The 27,791-nt window shown below is 44.1% G+C and overlaps 2 protein-coding genes across 3 annotated transcripts in view; one reads left to right on the forward strand and one right to left on the reverse strand.

Annotated features, from left to right (window-relative positions):
* LOC137316523 (dedicator of cytokinesis protein 2-like) overlaps positions 1 to 27,791 on the reverse strand; it is a 1,021,473-nt gene that overhangs the window by 516,075 nt on the left and 477,607 nt on the right. The window lies entirely within an intron of this gene.
* Positions 1 to 27,791, forward strand: part of LOC137316723 (INSYN2B protein-like) — a 126,793-nt gene that overhangs the window by 37,055 nt on the left and 61,947 nt on the right. Inside the window, exon 3 of the mRNA XM_067980614.1 lies at positions 9,958 to 10,032. Coding sequence (XP_067836715.1) covers positions 9,958 to 10,032 — 75 coding nt within the window. The remainder of the gene's footprint in view (positions 1 to 9,957; positions 10,033 to 27,791) is intronic.

Below are 27,791 nucleotides of genomic sequence, written 5' to 3' on the forward strand. Positions count from 1 at the left end.
TCCCTCCACATAACTGAAGTCCCTCATTCCAGTGAATCTCCTTTGCACCCTCTCCAAGGCCTTGACATCCTTCCTAAAGTGTGGTGCCCAGAATTGGACACATTACTCCCGCTGGGGCCTAACCAGTGTTTTATAATGGTTTAGCTTTTGTAATGCATGCCTCTATCTTAGAAAAGTTTCCAAATTAAACTTAACTTGTTGAACATTACGTTGAATTGACTAACATTTTCGTAAATAAAGTTGTCAACACCTGGAAGCAGAATAGAGGAACAAGGTTCCCCTTCAACAAACCACAATCAAGGCGGTTTGGGCAACTTTAACACCTTTTGAGTACCGCTGCTGGCAAATTACTAAACTTGACAGTTTTGGGATTAACCCTTAGATGAACCGCCAGCAGGTCAAGGGAAATTTCTGACTCTATGGTCTGACTGATTTCGTAAATTTTCAACTCAGTGACACTGAGACAAACATTACTACAGTAATAAATCTACTCAAACTCCAGGAATAGCTTTATTTTACACTAATATTAGCTCTAGGCTTTTAAAATAATCACTGAAAAGATATTAAATTAAAAAATAATATACGCTTTTACCTGTGCTTGCCCGTTTGTTTTTCTCTCGGGGGCATAGCCTTAAAATTAGAGCTCTGCTGTTCAGGAGTTTTGTCAGGAAGCACATCTTCACACAAAGGGTAGTGGAAATCTGGAACTCACTCCCCCCAAAAAGCTGTGGTCAATTGAAAATTTCAAAACAGAGATTGATAGATTTTTGTTAGGCAAGGGTATTAAGGGTTACGGAACCAAGGCGGGTAGATGGAATTAAGATACAAATTAGCTGTGATCTAATTGAATGGCAGAACAGGCTCAAGGGGCTGAATGGCCTACTCCTCTTCCAATATTCCTATGTTCGTTCCTCTCCTCTTTTTCTGCATTTTGATTTTACTTTAACCTTCATCTAACTAGAAACTCCACCCTATCTACTTTAACCTTTATTTTTAATTTTGTTTTCTAAATTCTTTTGCTTTCTATCTCCCTGCTTCTACCATCCAATTTGAAAATGGGAGACCAACTTTGGAAAAATTGTCCTTTGATTGGCCATAAAAAAAAAACACTTTCTAAGGCCAATTTTCCAGCCAATCAAATAGTAAAGCGCTCAACATTGGCATGGCGACATCACAGAGAAGCCAATCTCTTGTTGCGTTTCGATTGCATCAAACCGGACGGGGCAGATTGGTGTGTACTCATCAGAGGTGCTGCCCCCCACCCTCACCACTAAAAGAAGGGTGTGCAAGGGGAAAGAAATACTGGGCAGCAAGGGTTAACCCTCTGACTTTGACCAACTAGTGTGCAATTGTGAAGTGAGTGTATGAACGACTGCCTCGAGACTCCAGTAACACAAAGCACTCTCAGACGGATCGCTGATTTTCAAAGGGTTTTTTATTTTTTTTTTTGAAGAGGGCTTATCCAGGCTATGGGTTCAACCATTATCCTGATTAATAAATGGAGAATTACTGATGGTTATGAAGTGAGTCATAAAGCTGTAATTTAATCAAGGGCGGTTCAGAGAATGTCACAGAAGCAGGAGAGTGAAGGTCGAACGGCTTACTGACATCAATGAAACCCTGAAATTACAGCAGTGCGTTCGCTGAATAATTTTAATAGTGGAGCCCGGGTGAAAGGCCAAGACCCACTGTGCAGGCCACCAATAGGTTGAGACGAGTTGGAGGGAAGATGAGGTAAATCAAACAGCAATACTTAGCTGATGACCTGCTCGGATTTGTATAGCATTCTTTTATAATTGTTTTTTTTTTCCAAATCCTGTTTCGTGAAGAGCAGACTCGGCTATGCTGCTCTCCCTCGTTAACACAGGCTGCAGTCCAGGCATTGGAGTTGGCCGCAATTACGAGGCTCTGCCCGGCACGGGCATGTTGGGCCGAACGGCCTCCTCCTGTGCTGTACCTACTATGATTTGCATCGTAACAGCGCTAAAAGGACGTTCCGACCCAGCTCGCCGGATGAGCCGTGCCAGCCGTGGCTAGTCATGAAGGTTGTGGGTTCAAGTCCCGCTCTAGAGACTTAAGCACATAATCCAGGCCCCCAATGGAGTGCTGCATTGTCGGAGGTGCCGTCTTTTGGATGAGGCGTTAAACCGAGGCCCCGTCTGCCCTCTCAGGCGGATGTAAAAGATCCTAGGGAACTATTTTGAAGACCAGGGGAGTTCTCCCCGATGTCCTGACCAACATTTATCCCTCAACCAACAAAACTAAAAGCAGATTATCTGGTCATTTTCATACTGCTCTTTGTGGGACCTTGCTGTGCACGAGTTGGCTGCTGCCTTCCTACATTACAACTGCACACTTCAAAAAAGTGCTTCATTGGCTGCAGAACGCTTTGGGACTTCGAGGTCGTAAAGGCCCTGTACAAATGCAAGTTCTTTCTTTCTGTCCTTTTGGTTAAGGCTGGCCAATATTGGGCTGCTCCAGCTAGCAGCAAGGTATGTGCAGAGAGGGTCGCGTTCCCGGAGGGTGGGGGTCCCAGGGCATCCAGCGGCCCAGATTATTTTTGTGGGGAGCCCACAGATATAATTTCAAACTTATTCTTTGTTGGGCCTCTTTTCCTCTAAAATCATACAATGATACAGCACAGGAGGCCATTCAGCCCATCATGCCTGTGCCGGCTCTTTGAAAGAGCGATCCAATTAGTCCCACTCCCCTGCTCTTTCCCCATAGCCCTGCAAATTTTTTCCCTTCAAATATTCATCCAATTCCCTTTTGAAAGTTACTATTGAATCTGCTTCCACCACTCTTTCAGGCAGCGCATTCCAGATCATAACAACTCGCTGGCTAAAAAAATGCTTTCCTCATGTCGCCTATAGTTCTTTTGCTAATCACCTTAAATCTCCACCGCCTGTGGAACTGATCAGAGTGCATGGCGCCCACTCCAATCAGTTCCCTCCTAAAATGGCACTCGTGGACCGATGTACGTCATTCGCAAATTTAAAGGGGCCCACTGCCTGGTACACGCAGGTGCATCGGCCGCCGAATGGGCTGGTTGCCAGGGTTACCGAACCCATTTTTTTTGGCCCTTATCGCCCTGTTTCCCAAATCCCCCTGGAGTATGACGACACCGCACTGGCTCCCTGCTTTCACTATATTAAGATCAGCTGGCTTCAATTCGACTGCGCGTTTCTGAATCCACATCTCCGCATTTTCACACCGTCCTTCCCCTCCCCCCTCACAAACACTGGGGCATTCATGGAACGCAGGCGAAAAAGGGAGACCATTGGGTGTAATTTGAACTTCTGGCGTCAATATAACACGGGCGATATCGAAGTAGCCGCCCGTTGTACACCACGGCCAATTTTCCTTCCCATTGAAGTGCATAGAAGGGGAACATCGGGTGGGACCTGTAAAGGGTGACCATTTCGATCTGGAAGCAGGTTCAATAGTGACTTTCAAAAGGGAATTGGAGAAATCCTCGAAGGGGAAAAAAATTTGCAGGGCTATGGGGAAAGGGCAGGGACAGTGGGACTAATTGGATAGCTCTTTCAAAGAGCCGGCACAGGCATGAAGGGCCGAATGGCTTCCTTCTGTGCTGTATCTTTCTATAATTCTACACAGCATGGCTCAAAATTAAAATGACCCCCATTTATGCCTGGAATCCTAGCTGCACCTTTAGATTGTGGGAGATGGGGAAGACTAACAGAGGTCCATGGTTCTGAGATCCTATGGAAGAAAGATGCAGGAGTAGGACATCCAATGATTCTTGATTTCAACACAGTGAGGCCGCAAGGAGCAGGAGGACTGTGCAAGGGTGGGATAATATGGGTGCGATTCTATTGAAATTAAAGAGAACAAGGGGTGACACTGATTGACAACGGGCAACCTATTGTCATGCTCACTGCGAAATTACATTCCCAGGATTCACGACGGTCTCTGCCCTTCAAATAATTCATTATGGGAAGTACTTTGAGATATAAGGTACTCTATATTTTATATGTTTTATTGCACTATCCACGTTACATACAGTATGATACATGGCTGAGGGTTACAAAGCACTAACCCAATCGAGGAATTCAGATGTAGTCAATAATCCAGGAGAACTCAGTGAGACGAGGCATTGATGTTGCGTTGCCGGCCGTAATCCTCCGATAGATATTCAAGGGCGGATTTTATGACGACGTGCTACCAGCAGAGAGCGAGTCCCACTGGAGGGGTTTTCTCGGGAAATTGCGGGCATGCTACCCCACAGTAGGCCATTCTGCGCCTCGAGCATGTTCCGTCATTCAATGGTTTCCTTGCCCATATTTGACCTGATTCCATGAGATTTCATGGGGTCCAGAGTCAATGTTGAGGACTCCCAGGGCCACTCCCTCCTGACTGTATATCACTGTACCGCCACCTCTGGTGGGTCTGTCCTGCCGGTGGGACAGGACATACCCAGGGATGGTGATGGAAGAGTCTGGGACGTTGGCTGAAAGGTATGATTCTGTGAGTATGGCTATGTCAGGCTGTTGCTTGACCAGTCTGTGGGACAGCTCTCCCAAATTTTGGCACAAGTCCCCAGATGTTAGTGTGAAAAAGTGCTTCCTGATTTCACCCCTAAAATGGCCCAGCTCCATCAGTAATGAACAGAAAATTGTAGGCACTGTGACCGTGCACTATGTATGGCTGTTGTGGAAGGCTTTCTGCCAGTAGTAAGATCGGCCCTATTGTATTACACGATGCTAATCTCCTTTCCTTCAATCATTGCTTGCTCCTCTGAAGGCTGGTTTGGCTCATCCGGTTTGCCCCTGTCCTCTCTTGAAAGTGTCCACTCCTTCTACAGTATGGTTCCACAGGTGCCAGCCGCCCTCCTGCCCTCCCCTCAGCTATGCGGGATTAATCGGATAGCTCTTTCAAAGAGCCGGCACTGGCACGATGGGCCGAATGGCCTCATGTGTGAGCCTAGACTCTCAGCACGCTATTTGATCAAGGAGGCCTCACAGACCAAGCCTCGCCCCATATCCACATCACTTTCCAGCAGAAGCCACTGGATAGCTAACAGGACTGGGAATCCTGACTTCTCTTGCCAATCCCTGCCTTCCATCTCTGGAGGTGCTGAATCCAGTTCTGGTGCCAGTACAGCACCTCTGACTGATATCAGCCAACTCCTCATGGGCCAAGAATCAAACCAGGAACCTTCCTGCTCTCTGTGAATCAGTACGACACTGTGCAGTGCCCTTAACGAGAAAGCCCTTTGGGGGGGGGGGGGCGGGGGGGGGGGAACCACACTACCGGCCCCAGCGTTCACACTGCTAAATCTGGGTCCATGATCCCACCAGCAGATCAGTAGGCCCAGTCTTTAGCAGTGCAAACACCAGGAGCTAACCTTTAATCCCCCCTCTCAGAATCCTAACTAAAATATATAAACACACAAGGGGGAGTTTTAACCCTTGCAGGACAGGGGAAGAGGGGAGGGGGATTAAATTCTTAGAAATGGGAAACCCGACCCCAATCCATCGCGAGCGTGCCGACTTCTGGTCTAACCAGGGCGGGCGAGTAACCCGCTCTCGAGGCGGGTCGTTAACTATAATATGTTAATCAGGCTGCGTGCCTCAGATTTTAGCAGCCAGTTGGATTTAACGGCTGGTTTCCCGGGGCTCGGAAAACCCGGCAGTTGAAGGGAGGCGAGAACTGCTGGATCCAACAGGTGAGTGCTTCTTCAGCACTGCTTGTGGGCCAGGAGGAGGAGGAGGAGGGCTTCCCCTCCACCTGTCCCTCAAGCAAACCTGCCGCGATCGGCCTCCCTCCCCGCGATCTGCCGACCACCACCCCCACCCAACTGCGATCTCCAGACCCACTCCCCGCAATCTCCAGACCCCCTCCCCGCGATCTCTTCCCTCCTGCGATCTCTTCACTCCCTCCCTCCTCTCCGGTCCCTGGCTGCGGCCTTGTACCGCGGGCCTTCCCGCCCGACAGGAAGCCTCTCAATCTGCCGGGCAGGAAATGGGGAAAAGAAATTCAAATGAGGTCCTGCCATTAAATTCGGCAGGACCTCCGCATTTCCCGTATTTCCGGGTCTCCCGGCCACTGACAGTCGCCCTCACTCCCTACCCACCTGCCTGTAAATATCAGGGCCATAGAGTAAAAGGGTAGTCAAAGGCAGGGTGGGGGTCAATAAGGTACCAAAAAGGAAATCTTCTTGTGGAGGCAGAGGACAGGGATGAGGGACTTCAGTGATGTGGAGAGACTAGAGAAGCTGGGGTTGTTCTCCTCAGAGCAGAAAAGTCTGAGGGGAGATTTAATGGAGGTGCTCAAAATCATGAGGGGTTTTGATAGAGTAAATAGGGAGAAAATGTTTCCAATGACAGGAGGGTCGGTACCTAGAGGACACAGATTTAAGATAATTGGCAAACGAACTGGAGGGGAGGTGAGGAGAATTTTTTTTACGCAGCGAGTTGTTATGATCTGGAATGCACTGCCGGCAAGTTGGTGGAAGCAGATTCAATAGTAACTTTCAAAAGGCGATTGGATACATACTTGAAAAGGAAAGATTTGCAGGGCTATGGGGAAAGAGCGGGTGAGCGGGACTAATCGGATAGCTCTTTCAAAGAGCCGGCACTGGCACGATGGGCCGAATGGCCTCCTGCGGTGTACAATTCTATGAAAACAGCAGGGGGACGCAGCATTCGTGGGTCCTGCCATCGCTTCTTAGGAGACGACCAATGTGTCAGCATCGAGAACACCCACATAACATAACAGTGCCTACAGACAGGCGCTTGCCTGCACTCCTATTCAGTGATGAGTCTCTCACATCGCCTCTGAATACAAAGTGGAAATGTTCCCTTCACTATAATTACCATCCCTCACCTTAACAAGCATAAAATCCATCAAAGGAAATTAAATGCACTTTGCTTAAATGTACACTTAAACAATGTACTTTTAATGGAATCTATTATTGCCGTCTCTGGCAGCTGTGGGTGTTAGAAAGGCACGAGACATCATTAAAGTCCCAGGAGCCCTCTCATATCAGATGAGAATGTTTGTGGCCGGGAACAGAAGAAAACAACCGCATCGCAAATACGAGACTTGGAAATGAATGTTGAAGGAAACAATCTACCATGGCTGTGGCGTTTTCTTTTGGAACTGTAGGGACAGGAAAGGTGCAAGCCTTGTTTCATCAGGTGTCTCTGATTGTCCCCATCCCCACTGGACTTTCCATCCTGTGTGGGCTAGCAGATGCCCACTATGGATATTTTAAAGGCAGGTCTCTGATTGACCCCACCAATGCGGGCGGGGTCAGATGTCCCTGATAATTGCCAGGATTGTTGCCAGAGAATTTTTGATGCCACAACGTCCACACTCCCATGTGAATTACGGGCAAGCTATCCACATTCCACCTTCGGAATGAAAGAATCATATATAGAGGAATAGAATCATTCAGAATCATACAATCATACAATCATTCATAGAATCATGGAATCATTCATAGAATCAATCATAGAATCATTCATTGAATCAATCATAGAATTATTCATTGAATCATTCATTGAATCATGGAATCATTCATAGAATCATTCATAGAATCATAGAATCATTCATGGAATCATTCATAGAATCATTGAATCATTCATAGAATCATAGAATCATTATTAGAATCATGAAATCATTCATAGAATCATTCATAGAATCATTCATAGAATCATAGAATCATTCATAGAATCAATCATAGAATCATTCATTGAATCATTCCTTGAATCATTCATAGAATTAAACGTAGAATCATTCATTGAATCATTCATAGAATCATTCATGGAATCATTCATAGAATCATTCATAGAATCATGGAATCATTCATAGAATCATTGAATCATTCATAGAATCATAGAATCATTCATTGAATCATTCATAGAACCATCGAATCATTCATAGAATCATAGACTCATTCATAGAATCATAGACTCATTCATTGAATCATTCATAGAATCATCAAATCATTCATTGAATCATTCATAGAACCATCGAATCATTCATAGAATCATAGAATCATTCATTGAATCATTCATTGAATCATTCATAGAATCAGTGAATCATTCACTAAATCAGTGAATCATTCACTAAATCATTGAATCATTCATAGAATCATAGAATCATTCATAGAATCAATCATAGAATCATTCATTGAATCATTCCTTGAATCATTCCTTGAATCATTCATAGAATCAAACGTAGAATCATTCATTGAATCATTCATTGAGTCATTCATAGAATTATTCATAGAATTATTCATAGAATTATTCATTGAATCATTCTTTGAATCATGGAATCATTCATTGAATCATTCATAGAATCATTGAATCATTCACAGAATCATAGAATCATTCATAGAATCATGGAATCATTCATAGAATCATCGAATCATTCATTGAATCATTCATAGAATCATCAAATCATTCATTGAATAATTCGTAGAATCATAGAATCATTCATTGAATCATTCATTGAATCATTTAGTCATTCATAGAATCATAGTATTATTCGTTGAACCATTCATTGAATCATTCATAGAATCATTGAATCATTCATAGAATCATTGAATCAGTCATTGAATCAGTCATTGAATCATCCATAGAATCATTGAATCATTCATAGAATCATTCATAGAATAATTGAATCATTCATAGAATCATTGAATCATTCATAGAATCATTGAATCATTCATTGAATCATAGAATCATTCATTGAATCATTCATAGAATCACTGAATCATTCATAGAATCCTGAATCATTCATAGAATCATTGAATCATTCATAGAATCATTCATAGAATCATTGAATCATTCATTGAATCATTCATAGAATCATTGAATCATTCATAGAATCACTGAATCATTCATTCATTCATTGAATCATTCATAGAATCATTGAATCATTCATTGAATCATTCATAGAATCATTGAATCATTCATAGAATCACTGAATCACTCATAGAATCATTGAATCATTCATTGAATCATTCATAGAATCACTGAATCATTCATAGAATCATTCATTGAATCATAAAATCATTCATTGAATCATTCATAGAATCATTTAGTCATTCATAGAATCATAGTATCATTCGTTGAACCATACATTGAATCATAGAATCAATCATAGAATCAATCATTGAATCATTCATAGAATCATTGAATCATAGAAACATTCATTGAATCATTCATAGAAACATTCATTGAATCATTCATAGAATCATTGAATCATTCATAGAATCATTGAATCATTCATTGAATCATCAATAGAATCATTTATTGAATCATTCATAGAATCATTCATTGAATCATAGAATCATTGATTCTATGGTTCTATGGCTCTATGATTCTATGACTATGAATGATTCTTTCATAAAATCATTCACAGCCATAGAAGCATTGAATCATAGCCTTAGAGTTATAGAGTCATAGAATCAGATTTGTAGAATCATTTCATCATAAAATCATTCATAGCGTCATTGAATCGTGGAATCATGCATGGAATTATTGAGTCATAGAATCATAAAATCATTCATAGAATCCTTCATAGAATCATAGATTGAATCATATAATCATTGATAGAATCATGCATTGAATCATAGAGTCATAGTAATAGAATCATGCATAGATTCCTTCATAGAATCATAGATTGAATCATATAATCATTGATAGAATCATTCATTGAATCATAGAATCATAGTCATAGAATCATTCATAGAATCATACAGCAGAGAAGGAGGCCATTCAGCCCATCGTGCCTGTGCCGGCTCTTTGAAAGAGCTATTCAATTAGTCCCACTTTTCCCACTCTGTCCCCATAGGAACTGTAAACCAGCAAAGGTCAGTGACATCCCGAGAGAAAGGGGGGCGAGGGGAGGGAGAGGGAATACTATGCGTATTAGTGTGTACCGTAATTAGATAAACAATTAATTGTGCGGTTTGCATTATAGGAGACAATCCTACCGAACTGGGCAGGACATTGCGAACTGTGGGACCTGTCGAGACTGTGCCTGCATCATCTACAGGTAAACATACCTTCCTACACCTCTGTCTAACACCGCCCATGCTGCGAGGCCGAGAGCCAATATCCCCACTGGACAAATAATGCTCCATTTAACCTTGACAGTTCAGAGATAAATTTAGCTCTGCCCATTAGAGATCTTCCAAACGCTCACACACTATTAAGCAGATGTAGTCTCCGGGGAAACAACCAATTCTCATATACTTGTTGGCATTAATATATGCGGTTCGTTAGGCAGGGTTATCATCATCTGATCGTTCCTGATAGCATAATAATCGTTCATAAAAGATATTCACTGATCCAACCAGTGCCGAAAGCAGAACAAGAAAGAGGAATAAGTAAACTCCTTCAATGAAAATGAACGCATATGGACTGGGGGCTTTACATAGGAAGTATCAGTGCTGAAATAACTCTTATGCTTGGAAAATGTGATGCAGGTTTTCATTAATGATGACAGCCTACACAACAACAGGCTCTGCTCTACTAGGCAAATCATTGTATGTGAAGCACTTTGAAAAGGCAAATATAGTAACAGACTTCAGGAGGACATAGACAGATTGGTGAAATGGGCAGACACGTGGCAGATGAAATTTAATGGAGAGAAGTGAAATGTGATGCTTTTTAGTAGGAAGAATGAGGAGAGGCAATATAAACTAAATGGTACAATTCTAAAGGGGATGCAGGAACAGAGAGACTTGGGGGATGCACTTACACAAATCTTTGAAGGTGGCAGGACAAGTTGAGAAGGCTGTTAAAAACACATATGGGATCCTGGGCTTTATTAATAGAGGCATAGAGTACAAAAGCAAGGAAGTTATGCTGAACCTTTATAAAACACTGGTTAGGCCTCAGCTGGAGCATTGTGTTCAATTCTGGGCACCACACTTTAGGAAGGATGTGAAGGCTTTAGAGGGTGCAGAATGAGATTTACTAGACCAGGGATGAGGGACTTCAGTTATGTGAAGAGACTGGAGAAGCTCGGGTTGTTCTCCTTAGAACAGAGAAGGTTAAGGGTAGATTTGATAGAGGTGTTCAAGATCATGAATGGTTTTGACAGAGTAAATAAGGAGAAACTATTTCCAATGACAGAAGGGTCGGTAACCAGAGGACACAGATTTAACGTGATCAGCAAAAGAGCCAGAGGCGACATGAGGAATCATTTTTTTATGCAGTGAGTTGCAATGATCTGGAATGCGCTGCCTGAAAGGGTGGTGGAAGCAGATTCAATAGTAATTTTCAAAAGGGAATTGGATAAATACTTGAAGGGAAAAAATTTACAGGGCTATGGGGAAAGAGCAGGGGAATGGGACTAATTGGATAGCTCTTTCAAAGAGCCGGTACAGGCACGATGGGCCGAATGGCCTCCTCCTGTGCTGTACCTACTATGACAAATGCAAGTTCTTTCTTATATTGAAAATGTATCAAGTCAACCAGTGGAGACAGAGAAGGAGGGGGAGAGGTTACTTGGCTTGTATTCCCTTGAGTTTACAAGACTGAGTGGTCATCTGGTCAAGGTGTTCAAAATGATAAAGGGATTCGATCAGGTCGAAACGGAGAAACTACTTCCTCTAGTGGGGGAATCAAGAACAAGGGGGCATCATGTTCAAATTAGAGCTAGGCTATTTAGGAGTGAAATCAGGAAACACCGTTTCAACCCGATTGAATCCCTTGATCACAAAGGGTAGTAAAAATCTGGAACTCTCTCACCAAAAAAGCTGTAGCTGCTGGGTCAATTGGAGCTTTCAAGACTGAGAACGATAGATTTTTGTTGGGTAAATGCATCAAAGTTGAGGTACAGATCAGCCGTGATCGAATTGAATGGCGCAACAGGCTCAAGGAGCTGAATGGCCTACTCCTGTTCATAATGCTCCTACTTGTACTGTTATAGAAATGGATGTCAGGTGAGGATAGGATCAGGCTTGATGGTGATGGCTCCCATGGTTCTGTCTTCTGCTCCCCTATCCTTGTCAACTTTGATGTTGACCAGTTGATTGGTCTTGTTTTCCTCCAATCAAAAATTGTTCATCATTCCAAATTAATGGGGCCGGTTTTATTGAGGTTCTATTGGGAACACTGAGGTGCGAGGCTTTGATTCTAAACACTGAAATAAATTAACAGGCATGCCACCTCCATAGGGTTGCCAACACTCCAGGATCGTCCTGGAGTCTCCAGAAATCAAAGGTTAATCTCCTGGACGCTGCTGCGAGCAAAACCCAGGAGAAAAATCATAGGGGCATTGAAAAAAGTTGTGTTTTTTTTTTCATTACCTTTGGACACTTTTGTTTATTAGTGATAAATTATTGGAGATGGAGGGAAAAAGGCTGTTTGACTGGGCGGGGCAGTTGGAGGCGGGAGTTCATGCAATGAAACCTCCAGGAATATGGCCAACCAGAGTTGGCAACCCTTTATCTCCATGCAGATTGAGTTACCTTACGTGTGTACACCACTATCTAGATACTGGTTTAGTCAATCCCATGACAAAACATGAGAAACTGGCTGACAGGCTTAGATAGAGTTAACAGCCTCTCCCGACATCAGCTTCTTGTTTTCTCATAAAGGAGTAGCATTTTTCAGCCTGGGCAAACAAAAGAAGCATCTGCTTTGCCTATTGATATGCCCTCTTGGATTGTACAAGGCAGGGCCTGGCTCACTTTGACGGGACCAGGATTGTCAAACAGATTTCCATATTTTCATAGATGGCCCATTTAGTTAAATCAGATTGAGCATCAAAACTGGAATGAATGTCCCATTATATTGCCAAATTGACTCTTTGATTAAAATTGAGTGTGTGGGAAGAGCAGAAAAAATATACTGATCCCGAAATTCCTCTGGGCTTCCACAAAGCCTCCTGCCTTAACTGCAGTGGGAGATTGGCAGAAAGCCCCCAGAAAACACCGGAAACTTGGTTGTTCCAGGTCTTACCATTTCTGGGCAGCTTCCTGCTTGCCTCTGACCATCCCTTAAGAATCATAGACTGGTTATAGCACAGAAGGAGTCCATTCAGCCCATCAAGCCCATGCTGGCTCTTTGTAAGAGCAATCCAGTTAGTCCCATTCCCCTGCTTTTTCCCCATAGCCCTGCAAATTTTTTCCCTTCAAGTATTTATTCAATTCTTTTTTGAAAGTTACTATTGAATCTGCTTTTAGGCAGCGCCTTCCAGGTCATAACAACTCGCTGCGTAAAAAAGCTTTTCCTCATGCAAAAATGAAGCAGTTCAAGATGCTGCTCTTTCAAGTCATTACCCTTTTCAATGGGGGAACTAATCCCAAATGTTGAAATTACGTTCTTTCAAAGCATTACTCTATCTTGCCTCAAGTCCTCAGTGTAGATTGTAAAGCTTTGGATCTTGGCGTCCCAGTATCTAACTGCGTTTAAGTGTTGAGTGAAGCATACTGATCTGTATCTGTTAACGGAACACTAGGTGGCTCCCTGGATGGGAGTAAGCACATCGTAGCAGTTACACTCCAAGGTCTCTCTTGCATTGTTTTTGTTATTCTTTGGCAGAATATTCCAGAGAGTTTACCTGTGTTCATTTACTAATTACAAGTAGTTAGTTATTACCACACCAATTGAAGTATTGATTCGGACTTAACATAGACAAGTGTGCATTTTTAGAAATGTAATCTATTTATAAGAATTAACAAGGAGGATAAATTTAACTGATCTACCCCATACTCCTTAACGTAATGAAGAGAGATATCTGCAGATACTGGCATCTCAGTCACTCCTTGTTATCTTGTTCTATCTACAAACTCTATGCACAGAGGATATGGGCTAAAGGTTGGAAGAGGAGAGGTGTACAGAGAGTTTAACTACTTTATGTGGAGGATGGGACATGTGGAATGGATTGGGCCAGGGAGCCACTGGAGGCAGATAGAGGGGAAGAACTTAAGGGATAATTGAATAGATATTTGAGGGCCAGACAATCGAGAGAGGTTGAGAAATGAGCTGCAAAGTCTGTTCTACTTCTGTATTTTGTAATGTTCTCTAGTTTTAGAACTTCTGGTTGGAGGCAACTGGGAAACCAGTTTGTCTCGACCCTCCCCTCCTGCGTTGGCACGACGTTTCTGCTGGTGACATCGCGAATGGGCGCAGCGAATTACGGGTAGATTTCCATATTGACTGGGTAGGGCATCACGATGTCATAGGAGGAGACGTTCCACACACAATGTCAGCACTGCCTCAGACTATCAGTCCTAAAACAATGGTAACAAGGGGTGACCGAGAGAGGGGCAGATTAGCATGCAAATAGCTTACTTACTTTATTACCATTAGCACTGTGAGAACATTGAACAACACCACTGCATCCATTAAGTGTACAGTGGCGTGGAGATCTGGCTGAAAACTGCAACTGTGAGCAGGATGGGCAATAAATGCCGGCCTCACCAGCGACGCCCACATCCCATGAACGAATTTTAAAAAAGGAATTGACTGGAGTCGGTGGATTGTTTGGTCTTTACAGAAGTGACACATGATGTGAGCAGCACTAGGTTACGACACATTCCTCCACCCCAGCCCCTAGCACCACCCCTTCCCCCCACCCCTGCACCCTGTTAAGAAGTTACTTTCCTGCTGGAGTGCAGTTAAACTGCTGCTAGACAACATTCCAGTACTTCATGCAAGTGGGCATTTTTCATGCATGAGCTCAAACGGTGAATGTGAGCCAGCTGTAACGACTGTCGGGGGAGCAAGCCATACTGTGCTCACTCGTCATCATAGGAGTAGAAATTGGTGTGCGTTGGGCCCGTTTTCCGGGCGTAAAACAGGTGCCAATTTAGCAGTGGGACGGCCTGCACCCAATCTGGCCAGGCTTTGGTCCCACTGCTAAATTTGTGGGGCCACATTTTTTAGGCAGCCCGGGAGAACACCTAAAACAGGCGTTAGCCCCTTTAATGATGGGCCTAACGCCCGTTGAGGACCCTCTTTTTGAAATTTGTTGCTGATGAACGAGCTGTCTGTGGAGATGCGGCCAATGCCGGCTGCTCGTCCCAAATAGGCTGTCAAGGCCTGAGGATCCATTTCCATCAATCCTTGGGCCTACTGGCTCGGCCGTCGCTGCTCACGCAGACCGATTGTGGGCACAAAAATGGGCCCAAACCAAAATCTACCCTGTATACTTTCTAATAGGAGTCACTCTAACAATCAGGAGCAGGAACACTGGCACGATTTTCCCATCTTTAACTCAGGAGCTAAGTGCACTGTAACAGGCGTAGCTCAGTGGGTAGCACTCCCGCCTCTAAATCAGAAAGTTGTGGCTTCAAGTCCCACTCTAGAGACTTGAGCACAAAATCTAGGCTGACACTCTAAGCACTACTGAGAGAGTGCTGCACTGTTAGAGGTGCTGTCTTCCGGACGAGGTCTAAAACCGAAAGCCCCGTCTGCCCTCTCAGGTGGATGTAAACAATCCCACAGCACTATTTCAAAGAAGAGTAGGGGAGTTCTCCCGGTGTCCTGACCAATGTTTATCCCTCAACCAATGCCTAAAAACAGATTATCCAGTCATTATCTCATTGCTGATTGTGGGATCTTGCTGTGCGCAAATTGGCTGCCGAGTTTCCTGCATTACAACAGTGACTACACTTCATTGGCTGTAAAGAGCTTTGGGACGTCCTGAGGTCGTGAAAGGTGCGATATAAATGGGAGTTCTTTTTTGCAGTGGCACTATCAACATCCAAGCTGAGAGCAGCTAACTCAGCATAGACTAGCAATCAAACCTAGGAAACTTCTGCTCTTCAGGGCTTTGTACTGCAACGGCTTGGCAATTATCCACAGAGAGGGCAGTGGAGTCCTGGCACATGCTTTAATGCAACACTTTGATGCTAAGTTATGTCTTACCTTGATAACAAAGGGTTAAATTTACAATGATTGTCATTATAATTACATCCCTGATAACAGTTAGCCCTGTTTATCACTTGACATTAAATGCAGATAATTCTGCCAAGAACTGCTGGATCAGAAAATAATCAGCTTACAACTTTTGTGACACAGGCCATTTCACCATTAATTTTACAACTGAATACAAAATTAAGATTGCGCACAAAATATTATCCAATCATGAAGTGTATCCACAAAAGTCGTATTTTAGTAGACAGTGTTAATCTGCACCGAGCCAACAGCTGGTCCAACCTTTAAATGACATTAAACAACGGAACAACAATACAGAGCATGTAGGACATGGAAAACATTACTGATTGGAAAATATATCACGCAGGGTGAAGGACTAGGAGTCTCAAATCAGGATCCTTAAATAGTATGACTCAGCATCAGGACGTTTTAGAGAGAGGGTTTCACCAGTAGGAGCTCAGAATCAGGGGCTTTTTCACCTTCCCAATTCTTAAAGAGGGAATCTCATTATTTGTATCCCTTAATGAGGAGGATTTCACTTTGGATCTCTTAAAGAGGGAATCTCACCATCAGGACCATGAAGGGTTTTGATAGAGTAAATAGGGAGAAATTGTTTTCACTGGCAGGAGCGCGGGTAACTGGGGGACATAGATTTAAGATAATTGGCAAAAAATCCACGGGGAAAGTAAGGAATTTTTTTTTTAGGCAGCGATTTGTTAAGATCTGTAACGCACTGCCTGCAAGGGCGGTGGAAGCAGATTCAATAGTAACTTTCAAAACGGAATTGAATAAATACTTGAAATGGAATAATTTGTAGGACTGTGGAGAAAGAGCAGTGGGGGGAGTGGGACTAATTGGATCGCTCTTTCAAAGAGCTGGCACAGGCACGATGGACCAAATGGCCTCCTTCTGTGCTGTATTATTCTATGAGGACCTCTGAATTGGGGGGTTCGATTTTAACTCCCCGGTGGGCCTACAGTAAAGGGAGCGGAGCAGTAGCAGCGAGGATTGGACCTCATTAAAATGCTGCTCGATGACTTCCCGCCCTAAAATGGCTTTGGGACGTCCTGAGGTCGTGAAAGGCGCTATATAAACGTTATATAACAGCCGCCCGCCAGTTAAAATAGGGTGGCAGGAGCCCACCGCCAGGAGCCCAAAGGAAAGGTCCCCGGCACAAGGTAAGCACTCCAATTGGGGGTGGGAGGGAGGGGAAGCCCAAGGCAGGGGAGATCCAAGGTTTCCTTGTGGGATCCTGGGGAATATTCCTGCTTCTCCTGGCCCACAAGGAAACTAAATAAAATGTAAAATTCACCGCACTGGGCCTCTTCTGGCCCTGGCTCTTGTTCCCGGCTGGTTTGACCTGAGGGGAATGAAGCTACCACTGCCACCACCCCACTCACTGCTCAGGCCTCAGGTTAAAATAGCAGATCAGGCCCCGATGATATTATCGGAGCCCGATCTGCAAATTTAAAGAGGACCCCACCAGCTTGGCATTAGCGTTCTTGACGTCTGCAAGTTAAAGTTGTAGTCAGCCAGTTCAGGTCGGAATAAGAAAAAGTAACTCCCCCGATCTTTTTCAACTGCCCCCCTGCCTGGTTTCCACTCGGTGAAGGGACTTAAAATCGACCCCGGGGTGTCTCACTATCACGTTCCATTTTAAAAGAGTCTCACTGTCAGTGGCCCTTCTTGCAATGAAGTGTGACCATCAGGACAACTTTTAATCTTTGCGTATGGAATGAATCAATAAACTACTGGCCCTGTTTAAAAGCATTCATTCCAGTTCAAGTACACGAAACTCGGCCTCAAAGTGAAATCATTTTTCTTTTTGTGAAGCACACATTCAATTTCAGGTTCTTAAGCTGAAGAAACAGAGAATGACGTAAGATAGAATTCAGCCACAGTTCATAAAACAAGTCCTGGGAGCATTGTGTGTGTGTGTGTTTATATACGTATGTCCGCACATGTTTGTGTATCTGTATGCGTATGTCTGCATGTGTTTGTGTGTGTGCGTATGTCCGCATGTGTTTGTGTGGGCATATGTCCGCATGTGTTTGTGTGGGCGTATGTCTGCATGTGTTTGTGTGTGAGCGTATGTCCGCATGTGTTTGTGTGTGTGCGTATGTCTGCATGTGTTTGTGTGTGCGTATGTCTGCATGTGTTTGTGTGTGAGCGTATGTCTGCATGTGTTTGTGTGTGAACGTATGTCCGCATATGTTTGTGTGTGAACGTATGTCTGCATGTGTTTGTGTATGAGCGTATGTCTGCATGTGTTTGTGTGTGAGCTTATGTCCGCATGTGTTTGTGTGTGCGTATGTCTGCATGTGTTTGTGTGTGCGTATGTCTGCATGTGTTTGTGTGTGAGCGTATGTCTGCATGTGTTTGTGTGTGAGCTTATGTCCGCATGTGTTTGTGTGTGCGTATGTCTGCATGTGTTTGTGTGTGAGCTTATGTCCGCATGTGTTTGTGTGTGCGTATGTCTGCATGTGTTTGTGTGTGAGCGTATGTCTGCATGTGTTTGTGTGTGCGTATGTCTGCATGTGTTTGTGTGTGTGCGTATGTCTGCATGTGTTTGTGTGTGAGCGTATGTCTGCATGTGTTTGTGTGTGTGCGTATGTCTGCATGTGTTTGTGTGTGTGCGTATGTCTGCATGTGTTTGTGTGTGTGCGTATGTCTGCATGTGTTTGTGTGTGCGTATGTCTGCATGTGTTTGTGTGTGCGTATGTCTGCAGGTGTTTGTGTGCGTATGTCTGCATGTGTTTGTGTGTGTGCGTATGTCTGCACGTGTTTGTGTGTGTGCGTATGTCTGCACGTGTTTGTGTGTTTGCGCGTGAGTGTGCGCGCGTGTGGATGTGAGTGTATACGCATGTGGGTGTGTGAGTGTGCGCGCATATTTGCGTGTGTGTGTGCGCGCGTGCGTGCATGCGTGTGTGTAAATCATATAGTACCAGAATGTAACCAATTTCAAGAATGTACAACTTCTGTTTCATCAGACTGCCCGGCAGTAACGCTCAATCAGCTGCCTCATGATTTAGTGACATTTCATTGAAGCACATAAGGCTTTACAATGAAAGGGTTCCGCTGTGCTAAGTTTCAAATTGATACAGTCTTTCATCAGGTAAAGTGCAAACACAGGGACAAGAAACCAGTGGTTCATCCGGCATAAGGGAAGGCCAGAATTAACTCAATCAGTTTGAGTATATAAGGGGTAACTCTGCAGTCTGGCAGTCCCAGCACATGCACCTTAGGAAATTATAGACGCACACTCTATGATTTCATGGGCTGCACACTGCAAATTCCCACAAAATCACCCCCACAGAATAGACTGGAACTATAATGGATCAAAAGTCATGGGCTGTGCCCACATCTCCTGAGGTGTGCAGCCTCCGAGTTCTGTACCATTGGGGTTGCCAACTCTGGTTGGATATATTCCTGGAGGTTTCATTACATGAGGTCCCGCCTCCACGCTCCCGCCATTGGTTGCTCAACACGTCCATCCTCACAACACATCGTCTTCCCACGTCAATTGAAAAGTGAACAGAAGCTTCATGACTCAATTGCATGACTCTTGACTGTCAAACAGCCTTTTTTCCCCCAACTCCTATTTTTATAACTAATAAAGGAAAGCGTCCAAAGAAAATGAAAAAAAGACACAATTTGTTTTAATGCCCCTATGATTTTCCTCCCGGGTGTTGCTCGCAGCAATGCCCTGGAGATTAATCTTCAATTCCTGGAGACTCTGGGACAACCCAGGAGGGTTGGCAACCCTATGCTCCGTCCACAGAGCGCTGGGTCTCAGAACCACCCCAATAGAACTGACTGAACCTTAGATTTCCTCGTAAAGAAGGAACTGCATTTATATAACGTTTTACGACCTCAAATCATCCCAAAGCGCTTTACAGCAAATGAAGTACTTTTGAAGAGTAGTCACTGTTGTGATGTAGGGAAACATGGCAGCTAATTTACGCAGAGCAAGATCCCACAAACAGCAATGACCAGATAATCTGGCTCAGCGACGTTGGTTGAGGGATAAATGTTGGGCAGGACACTGGGGGAACTCCCCTGCTCTTCTTCAAAACAGTGCCACAGGATCTTTTGCATCCGCCTGAGAGGGCAGGCGGGGCCTCGATTTAAAGTCTCAACTGAAAAACAGCACCTCCGACTGCGCAGCACTCCCTCAGTGCTGCACTGGGAGTGTTAGCCTAGATTTTGCTCTCAAGTCTCTGGAGTGGGACTTGAACCAATAACCTTCTGACTCAGTAGCACTCTTTATCCTCAGACCATGCAATGTAATTTTACACCTCTGGCATCATACCCCACTGTTGACGTCAAATTTCTGCATGTCTGATCAACTATGATGGGATGCTAGCCATCTTTCCTTTGCTTTTAGATTTGCCATTTTGTGCACAGTGCCACATTAGAAATGGGTGTTTTAACTATTTGTTCCATGTTTCCCGTTGCCTCAGCTCCGTCATCTGTGGTCTTTCTTCCAGCTTCACACCCTTGCCCCCTGAAACTGTCTTTCTAAATCTCTGCCATGCTACATCACTTCACAAGACTCCCAAAACCCTTCTCTCCAACTATGCTTTTGACCCCGCCCAAGTTCTGTTCCCCTTTATCCCACCCTCCTCGCTCAGTTTTCAAGCATTTTTTCTTATGTATCTGGCTTGCTTCAGTGGGTAGCTCTCTCATTTATGAGTCAGAAGGTTGTGGGTTCAAGTCCCACTCCAGAGACTTGTGCACAAAATCTGTGGTGACACTCCAGTGCAGTACTGAGGGAGTTCTGCACTGTCGGAGGTGCCGTCTTGAAATGTTAAAACGAGGCCCCGTCTGCTTTCTCAGGTGCACGTAAAAGATCCCACGGCATTATTTCTAAGAAGAACAGGGGAGTTCTCCCCGATGTCCTGGCCAATATTTATCCCTTAACCAACATCACTAAAGCAGATTATCTGATCATTATCACATTGTTGTTTGTGGGACCTTGCTGTGCGCAAATTGGCTTCTCTGTTTCCAACAGTGACTACACTTCAAAAAGTACTTAATTGGCTGTGAAGCGCTTTGGGACATTCTGAGGTTGTGAAAGGCGCTATAGAAATGCAATTACTTTCTTGTGTGAAGAGTGCACAGAAATATAAGTTGTAACATGTTTGTATGAAATCCCTCTGTTTGCTCTTTAAAGTAAAGCAATAACCCAATTAAATTTGTCACTAATATCCCACAGTGCAGTTTCAACCCCTAGGCCAGTAGTTGAAAGTAAGCCTCATATAAAATGTTATCTTTTATAGAAATCAAGGTCTGTAATATAGGGTTGGTCTTTGAATAGTATGGAGAGACTGAGTGGAACTCCTGTGGTTTACTGCTGATTCAGAACATTAGGAAGCCTGGAATCCAGTCCTTCATGTATTCTACCCAACCTATTTAAATCCCCCAGTGAAAAGCTCTGCACGAATACTCCCTGATCCACCGAAGGTGGTCGTCAAGCAGGATCCCAGTTCATTCAACCATCCTCTCATCCCTACGAGTGAACTCATGCCTGATGTCGTCCAGAAAACGTACCACCCCCTGCAGAGGCGAATCTGCCCAATGGGAGAAAAGTTTCCTCCTTTAAATAATGAGCGTGGAGGTCAGTACAGGGTAGCACTGTACACGTGTGAAAGAGAGAGAGAGAGAGAGAGAAGGTTTAGCATACTTGGGAGGTCCAAACATCAACACAGCTCGCGACAGGGGAGCTCGAATAAAAACTCCTGCTTTATATTCTTATGATCCTTATGCTCTTGAATTTGTTTTTGCTGCTGTAAGGCGTACATTTGTCTTGCCTTATCAACAGGGACATTTTCATCTGATTTAGTTAATGGTGATGCACTGGCTCGAAGCCAAAGCCCTCCCTCCCTCCCACTGCAGAGTAGGTATCATAGCTCCTCGGGGATGGGAGGCAGCAGAGGGAGGTGAATGTACTTAGTGTTGGGGCCAGGTGTAAACATTATTCATACTGGTGCAAATGGCATCGGTGGCATCGTGCCACTGGCGCAGCTGTGCGCTCGGAGAGCTGCATAAATATCAGTTCAAGTATGGGATTGAAGGTTATAAGAGGATCACATAGTCTACAGAACACAGTGTGCTGCTGGGACTATGGATGTGTCACGCGTTGAATACAGCCGATGGGAGTGGAATGGTGCGGGCTGTAGGGCTAGGTTAATGTCCTGGAGTGTCATTCAATTTGTTTCAAAAATAGGTGAGAGATTTCACAGACTTTTAAAAAAGCATACTGGGGTCCTGGGCTTTATTAATAGAGGCACAGAGTGCAAAAGCAAGGAAGTTATGCTAAACCATAAAGCAGCTGGAGTTTGTGCCCAATTCTAGGCACTTCACTTCAGAAAAGATGTCAAGGCCTTCGAGAGGGTGCAAAGAAGGTTTACTAGAATGGTACCAGGGATGAGGGACTTCAGTTACATAGAGAGACTGGAGAAGCTGGGGTTGTTCTCCTTAGAGCAGAGAAGGTTAAGGGGAGATTTAATAGAGTTGTTCAAAATTATGACAGGTTTTGATAGAGTAAATAGGGAGAAACTGTTTCCACTGGCAGGAGGTTCAGTAACCAGAAGACACAGATTTAACGTAATTGACAAAAGAACCAGAAGGGAGATGAGGAGAATTTTTTTAAATGCGGCTAATTGTTCTGATCTGGAATGCACTGCCTGAAAGGGTGGTGGAAGCAGATTCAATAGTAACTTTCAAAAGGGAATTGGATATGTACTTGAAAAGGAGAAATTTGCAGGGCTATGGGGAAAGAGCAGGCGACTGGGACTAATTGGATAGCTCGTCAAAGAGCTGGAACATACACAATGGGATGAATAGCCTCCTTCTGTGCTGTATGATTCCTTGATTACCGAGATTTTTGGTTTCCCGGTTCCAATGTCCCACTTAACACCATGGTCGCAAGATTCTCTTGATGGCTCAGTGCCAGCTTCATGGCGTGAGTGGTATCTTCTCTCTCCATGCTTGTGAAAGCACACATTATACAGTAGCATGTCAAGTGAGGCTGCAGGGGACTTTGGCATCACACTGAGTACTGAGGTACAATGAATAGCATCAGTATTGCACGTCATTAATCTTCATCTTCATGCCTCCCTTTTCTGCAGTTTCTCCCAGAATCCAGGACGCTCCTCAGCAGTTTTAGCATTGCAAGGGCCAACACTTTACAAAATAACTGAATAATTAAGCAGCAATTAATCACTACCGCCAAAGCTAATTTAAAGAGAAGCTGCATTTGTTTAACTCATTCACTGCACACTGTTTATTCCCTCCACCTTTCTTCTCTCCTCTCCCGAAGGTGCAAACTCAACAACAATAACAAGAACTTGCATTTATATAGCGCCTTTAACATCCCAAGGTGCTTCACAGGAGCGTTATCAGGCAAAATTTGACACTGAGCCACATAAAGAAATATTAGGACAGGTGGCCAAAAGCTTCATCCAAGAGACAGGTTTTAAGGAGCATCTTAAAGGAGGGGAGAGAGGTAGAGAGGCGTAGAGGTTTAGGGAGGGAATTCCCAGAGCTTAGGGCCTCGGCAGCTGAAGGCACGGCCGCCAATGGTGGGGCAGTGGAAATCGGGGATGCACAAAAGACCAAGAATTGGAGGAACGCAAAGGTCTCAGAGGATTGTAGGGCTGCAGAGATAAGGAGGGGCGAGGCCATGGAGGGTTTTGAACACTGGGATGAGAATTTTAAAATCGAGGCTTCTTAAATCATCATTCCACTTTCAAAGCGTTCCGCTAACTTTCCTTCATGTTTGAGCCTAGCCAGTGAGTGTTGGCAGGCCATTTGACAGCAGGGGAGAGGGGGAGGGATGGGGGAAGGGACATCATAACTGAGTCAGGTCCACGCACGTACACGTTCCAGTGGGAATCACTGCAGAGTGATGAGGGGCAGGAGCCCTTGCTGATTTTTCCCACTCCCTATCCCAAGGACACAGAGGCCAATTGTAGCTCCCCAGCTGCGAACCTGGCTGAATACAGACTGGTAATTGAGTCTGAGACCTTCTGGTCTGTATGGCTTAGTGCCTTTCCTCACCAGGCCATGAGCTAAACTCCACGATTTTACTTTGCTATGAGATCACATCTCCCTGAACTATGTGATTGAATATGGATGAATCTAATATAATGATCCCACATCACTTCTAATTGGCCTGCTCGAATTCAGGAGTACATTTTCACAATATGGATTTGGCCTATTCTAAACTCATCCCTCCAGAACCAACTTACAATCCACCCATCAAAGTCTCCATCTGTTTCTTAAATGTTTACAAGGTTTTTTGACTCCACCATCCAACCCAGATTGCCCATCAGTCCCTGTGTTGATCACTCTTTGTGTGAAGGAGATGACATTCCCTTTGATCAATTTGAACCATTGCCTTTTTGCCCCATTGTCATGATGAATTAAATCGAATTTACAGCACGGAAACAAGCCATTCGGCCCTATCTAGTTTATGCTCCACTCGAGCCTCCTCCCACCCCACTTCATCTCACCCTATCAGCATATCCTTCCATTCCTTTCTCCCTCGTGTGTTTATCTAGCTTCCGCTTGAATGCGTTTATGCTAGTCGCCTCAACTACACCTTGTGGTAACGAGTTCCACATTCTAACCACTCTCTGGGTAAAGAAGTTTCTTCTGAATCCCCTATTAGATTTATTAGTGACGGTCCTACATTTATGGTTTTGGATTCCCCCACAAGCGGAAACATTTTCTCTATCTCTAATCTATCAAATCCCTTCATAATTTTAAAGACCTCTATTAAGTGACCCCTCAACCTTCGCTCTTCTTCAGAAAAGAGCCTCAGCCAGTTCGGTCCTTCCCCATAGTTTTAACCTCTCAGTTCTGGTGTCATCCTTGTAAATCATTTTTTAGCACGTTCTCCAGTGCCTCTGTATCCTTTTTGTGATATGGAGTCCGGAACTGTGCACAGTACTCGAAGCTTCTCCACGCTTGCAGGAACCTGGGATTAATCCTCATATCACAAGAGCACATTTACACTTGTAGAGGATGTTTGGCTTCAAAAGATGATTTCAGTGGGTATTTTGTACATTTTAGAGCCCAAGATCTTCAGCTGAAACTGTTCACAAGATCATGAGGGATAGAGATAAGAAAGGCCATTCGGCCCATCTCAACTCATCCATCCAGACATTCCCTAGAGTTCCTCCATCGCGGCATTGAACTGCTTTGTGGATTTTGCCTCCCCAGAAGTCAATTCATGTGCTGATCGCTCTTTGTCTGACGAAGGATTTCTTGACATTAGTCCTGAATTTTCCTCTTACTGTTCATGTCACCTTATCATAACAAGTTAGAAACAATCTCTCCAGCTTTCCAGTTTCTTATAATTCTCTTCTAAAAGCTGCATTATAACTGCACAACAGAAGTCAAAATACAGTTCATTGTCATTTGTGATACGTAAGGGCCGATTTAAACCCTGCCCACCTGGCGGCTGGTTAAAATCTGGCGGTCAGTTTCTGACATGTTGCCGCCCGCCGCCATTTTCACCGCGCTGTTTTCAGTCGCGGGACAGGGAGGTGGGGAGTCCTTGTTGATAAGTAAATGTCCCATGAGGTAAAGAGGACCCCCCAATGCGATTTTAACCTGGGAAGGCGCAAATCGCACACAATGCCAGATCTGCCAGTGAATCTTGGCGACAGGCAGGATTGGGGCCAGGAAAGGTCCAGGATGGTAAGCAAAATGCTTCAATTCACACTTACTGACACTGAGTTCCATCTGCCACTTTTTACCGCATTCCTCCAGCTTATCGATAGCCTTTTGTAGCTTCCTGTGGTCTTCTAAAGGAATTAACTATGCCATCTATTTGGTATCATCTTTGAATTCCGACACCACTCCCTCTAGGCCTCTATCCAAAACATTGATATACACGGTGTTAAAGTATGGAGAATCAATGTTTTATTTTAAATGCCTCAAACTCTTGGCATAATGACATTACTTGATGATTCTCTGCATGGCCCTGCCACCTATTCGAATTATTTTCATATGATCTGTATATCTCCTTTTGTTCAGAAAGGTCACGTACGTTATATGGAATAGCACAGCGAGCATTGCGTCTCTTGCTAAATTCTCTTCAGTTTGACTAACTCTTTCAATTGTCGTATGTTGTGGTTTTCCAATGTTATTTGAATCGCTCGAAATGCCACTATCTTGTTACACATCACAGGGTGTTCGGCACAGGATAATACTGTACTTTGGATAGACGGTATGTTCCTTTTATGTCACGCAAGTCTGGAACCAAGCCAAATCTGCAATTTTTTTTTTATATTCGTTTTCAGTATATGGACATCGCCGGCAAGGCCAGCATTTATTGCCGATCCCTGGTTGCCCTGAGAAGGTGGTGGTGGGCCTTCTTCTTGAACCACAGTAGCAGGTTGACACAACTGAGTGGCTTGCCACACCACTTAAGAGGGCAGTTAAGAGTCAACCATGTTGGTCACCCCTCAAAATCATGAAGGGTTTTGACAGGGTAAATAGGGAGAAGCTGTTTCCACTGGCAGGAGGGTCGGTCACCAGAGGATACAGATTTAAACTAATTGGCAAAAGAACCAGAGGGGAGATGAGGAGAATTTTTTTTTATGCAGCGAGTTGTTATGATCTGGAATGCGCTGCCTGAAAGGGTGGTGGAAGCAGATTCAGTAACAATTTTCAAAAGGGAATTGGATAAATATTTGAACGGGAAAAATTGCAGGGTTTTGGGGAAAGTAGAGGGGAATGGGACTAACTGGATAGCTCCTTCAAAGAGCCAGCACTAGCACGATGGGCCGAAAGGCCTCCTTCTGTGCTGTATGATTCTATGATTGGTGTGGGTTGAGTCACAAATAGGCAATATCGGGTAAGGACGGCAGGTTTCCTTCCCTTCAGGACATTAATGAACCAGTTAGGTTTTTACGACAACCTGACAACTGCAAGGTCACTTTTACTGATAACAGCTTTTCATTTCCGGGTTGTTTTTTTTTTAATTTTTGAAGTGAATTCAAATTCTGAAACTGCTATGGTGGGATTTGAACTCATGTTCCACTGGATAAATTAGTCCTGAACACTGGATTACCAGTAGCAGAGCAAGCTCGAGGGGCCGTATGGCCTACTCCTGCTCCTATTTCTTATGTTCTAAAAGTGTCTCCCTTCTACAGTTGATTTTTAATGGGAATAAAGTCAGGAAAAGAGAAGGCTGAGGGGTGACCTGATAGAGGTCTGTAAGATTATGAAAGGGTTTGATAGGGTAGACGTAGAGATGTTTCCACTTGTGGGGGAGTCCAAAACTAGGGGCCATAAATACCAGATCGTCACTAATAAATCTAATAGGGAATTCAGGAGAAACTTCTTTACCCAGAGAGTGGTTAGAATGTGGAACTCGCTACCACAAGGAGTAGTTGAGGCGAGTAGCATAGATGCATTTAAGAGGAAGCTAGATAAACACATGAGGGAGAAAGGAATAGAAGGTAATGCTGATAGGGCTAGATGAACAGGGTTGGGAGGAGGCTCGTGTGGAGCATAAACACCGGCACAGACCAGTTGGGCCGAATGGCCTGTGTCTGTGCTGTAAATTCTATGTAATTCTATGTAGAGTAGGTAGCTTCAGTTGAAGAACTAACACTATCACGGGTGTAATGGACCAAATGGATTCCTGTGCTGTAATTTGGAAATCTCTCTGATCTTTTTGCTAATAAGCTGTCCGCTCCCCTCCTCCAGTGCAAGACGTTCCGGAACATTCCTTACCTAATGTAACGACGACCCTCAGCTCAAACCAGTAATGATGTCGGGAAAGATAAAATTCTGCAGGATAAAGTGCCAAACATTTCCACCTTACCTTAAAACTGAGTTTGCCAAAAATAGGAGATCTATTTATTTTTTTCTTTTGTTTGAACTCCTACTGCATGC

This window comes from Heptranchias perlo, chromosome 1 (assembly GCF_035084215.1).
Source record: "Heptranchias perlo isolate sHepPer1 chromosome 1, sHepPer1.hap1, whole genome shotgun sequence".
NCBI lineage: Eukaryota > Metazoa > Chordata > Chondrichthyes > Hexanchiformes > Hexanchidae > Heptranchias > Heptranchias perlo.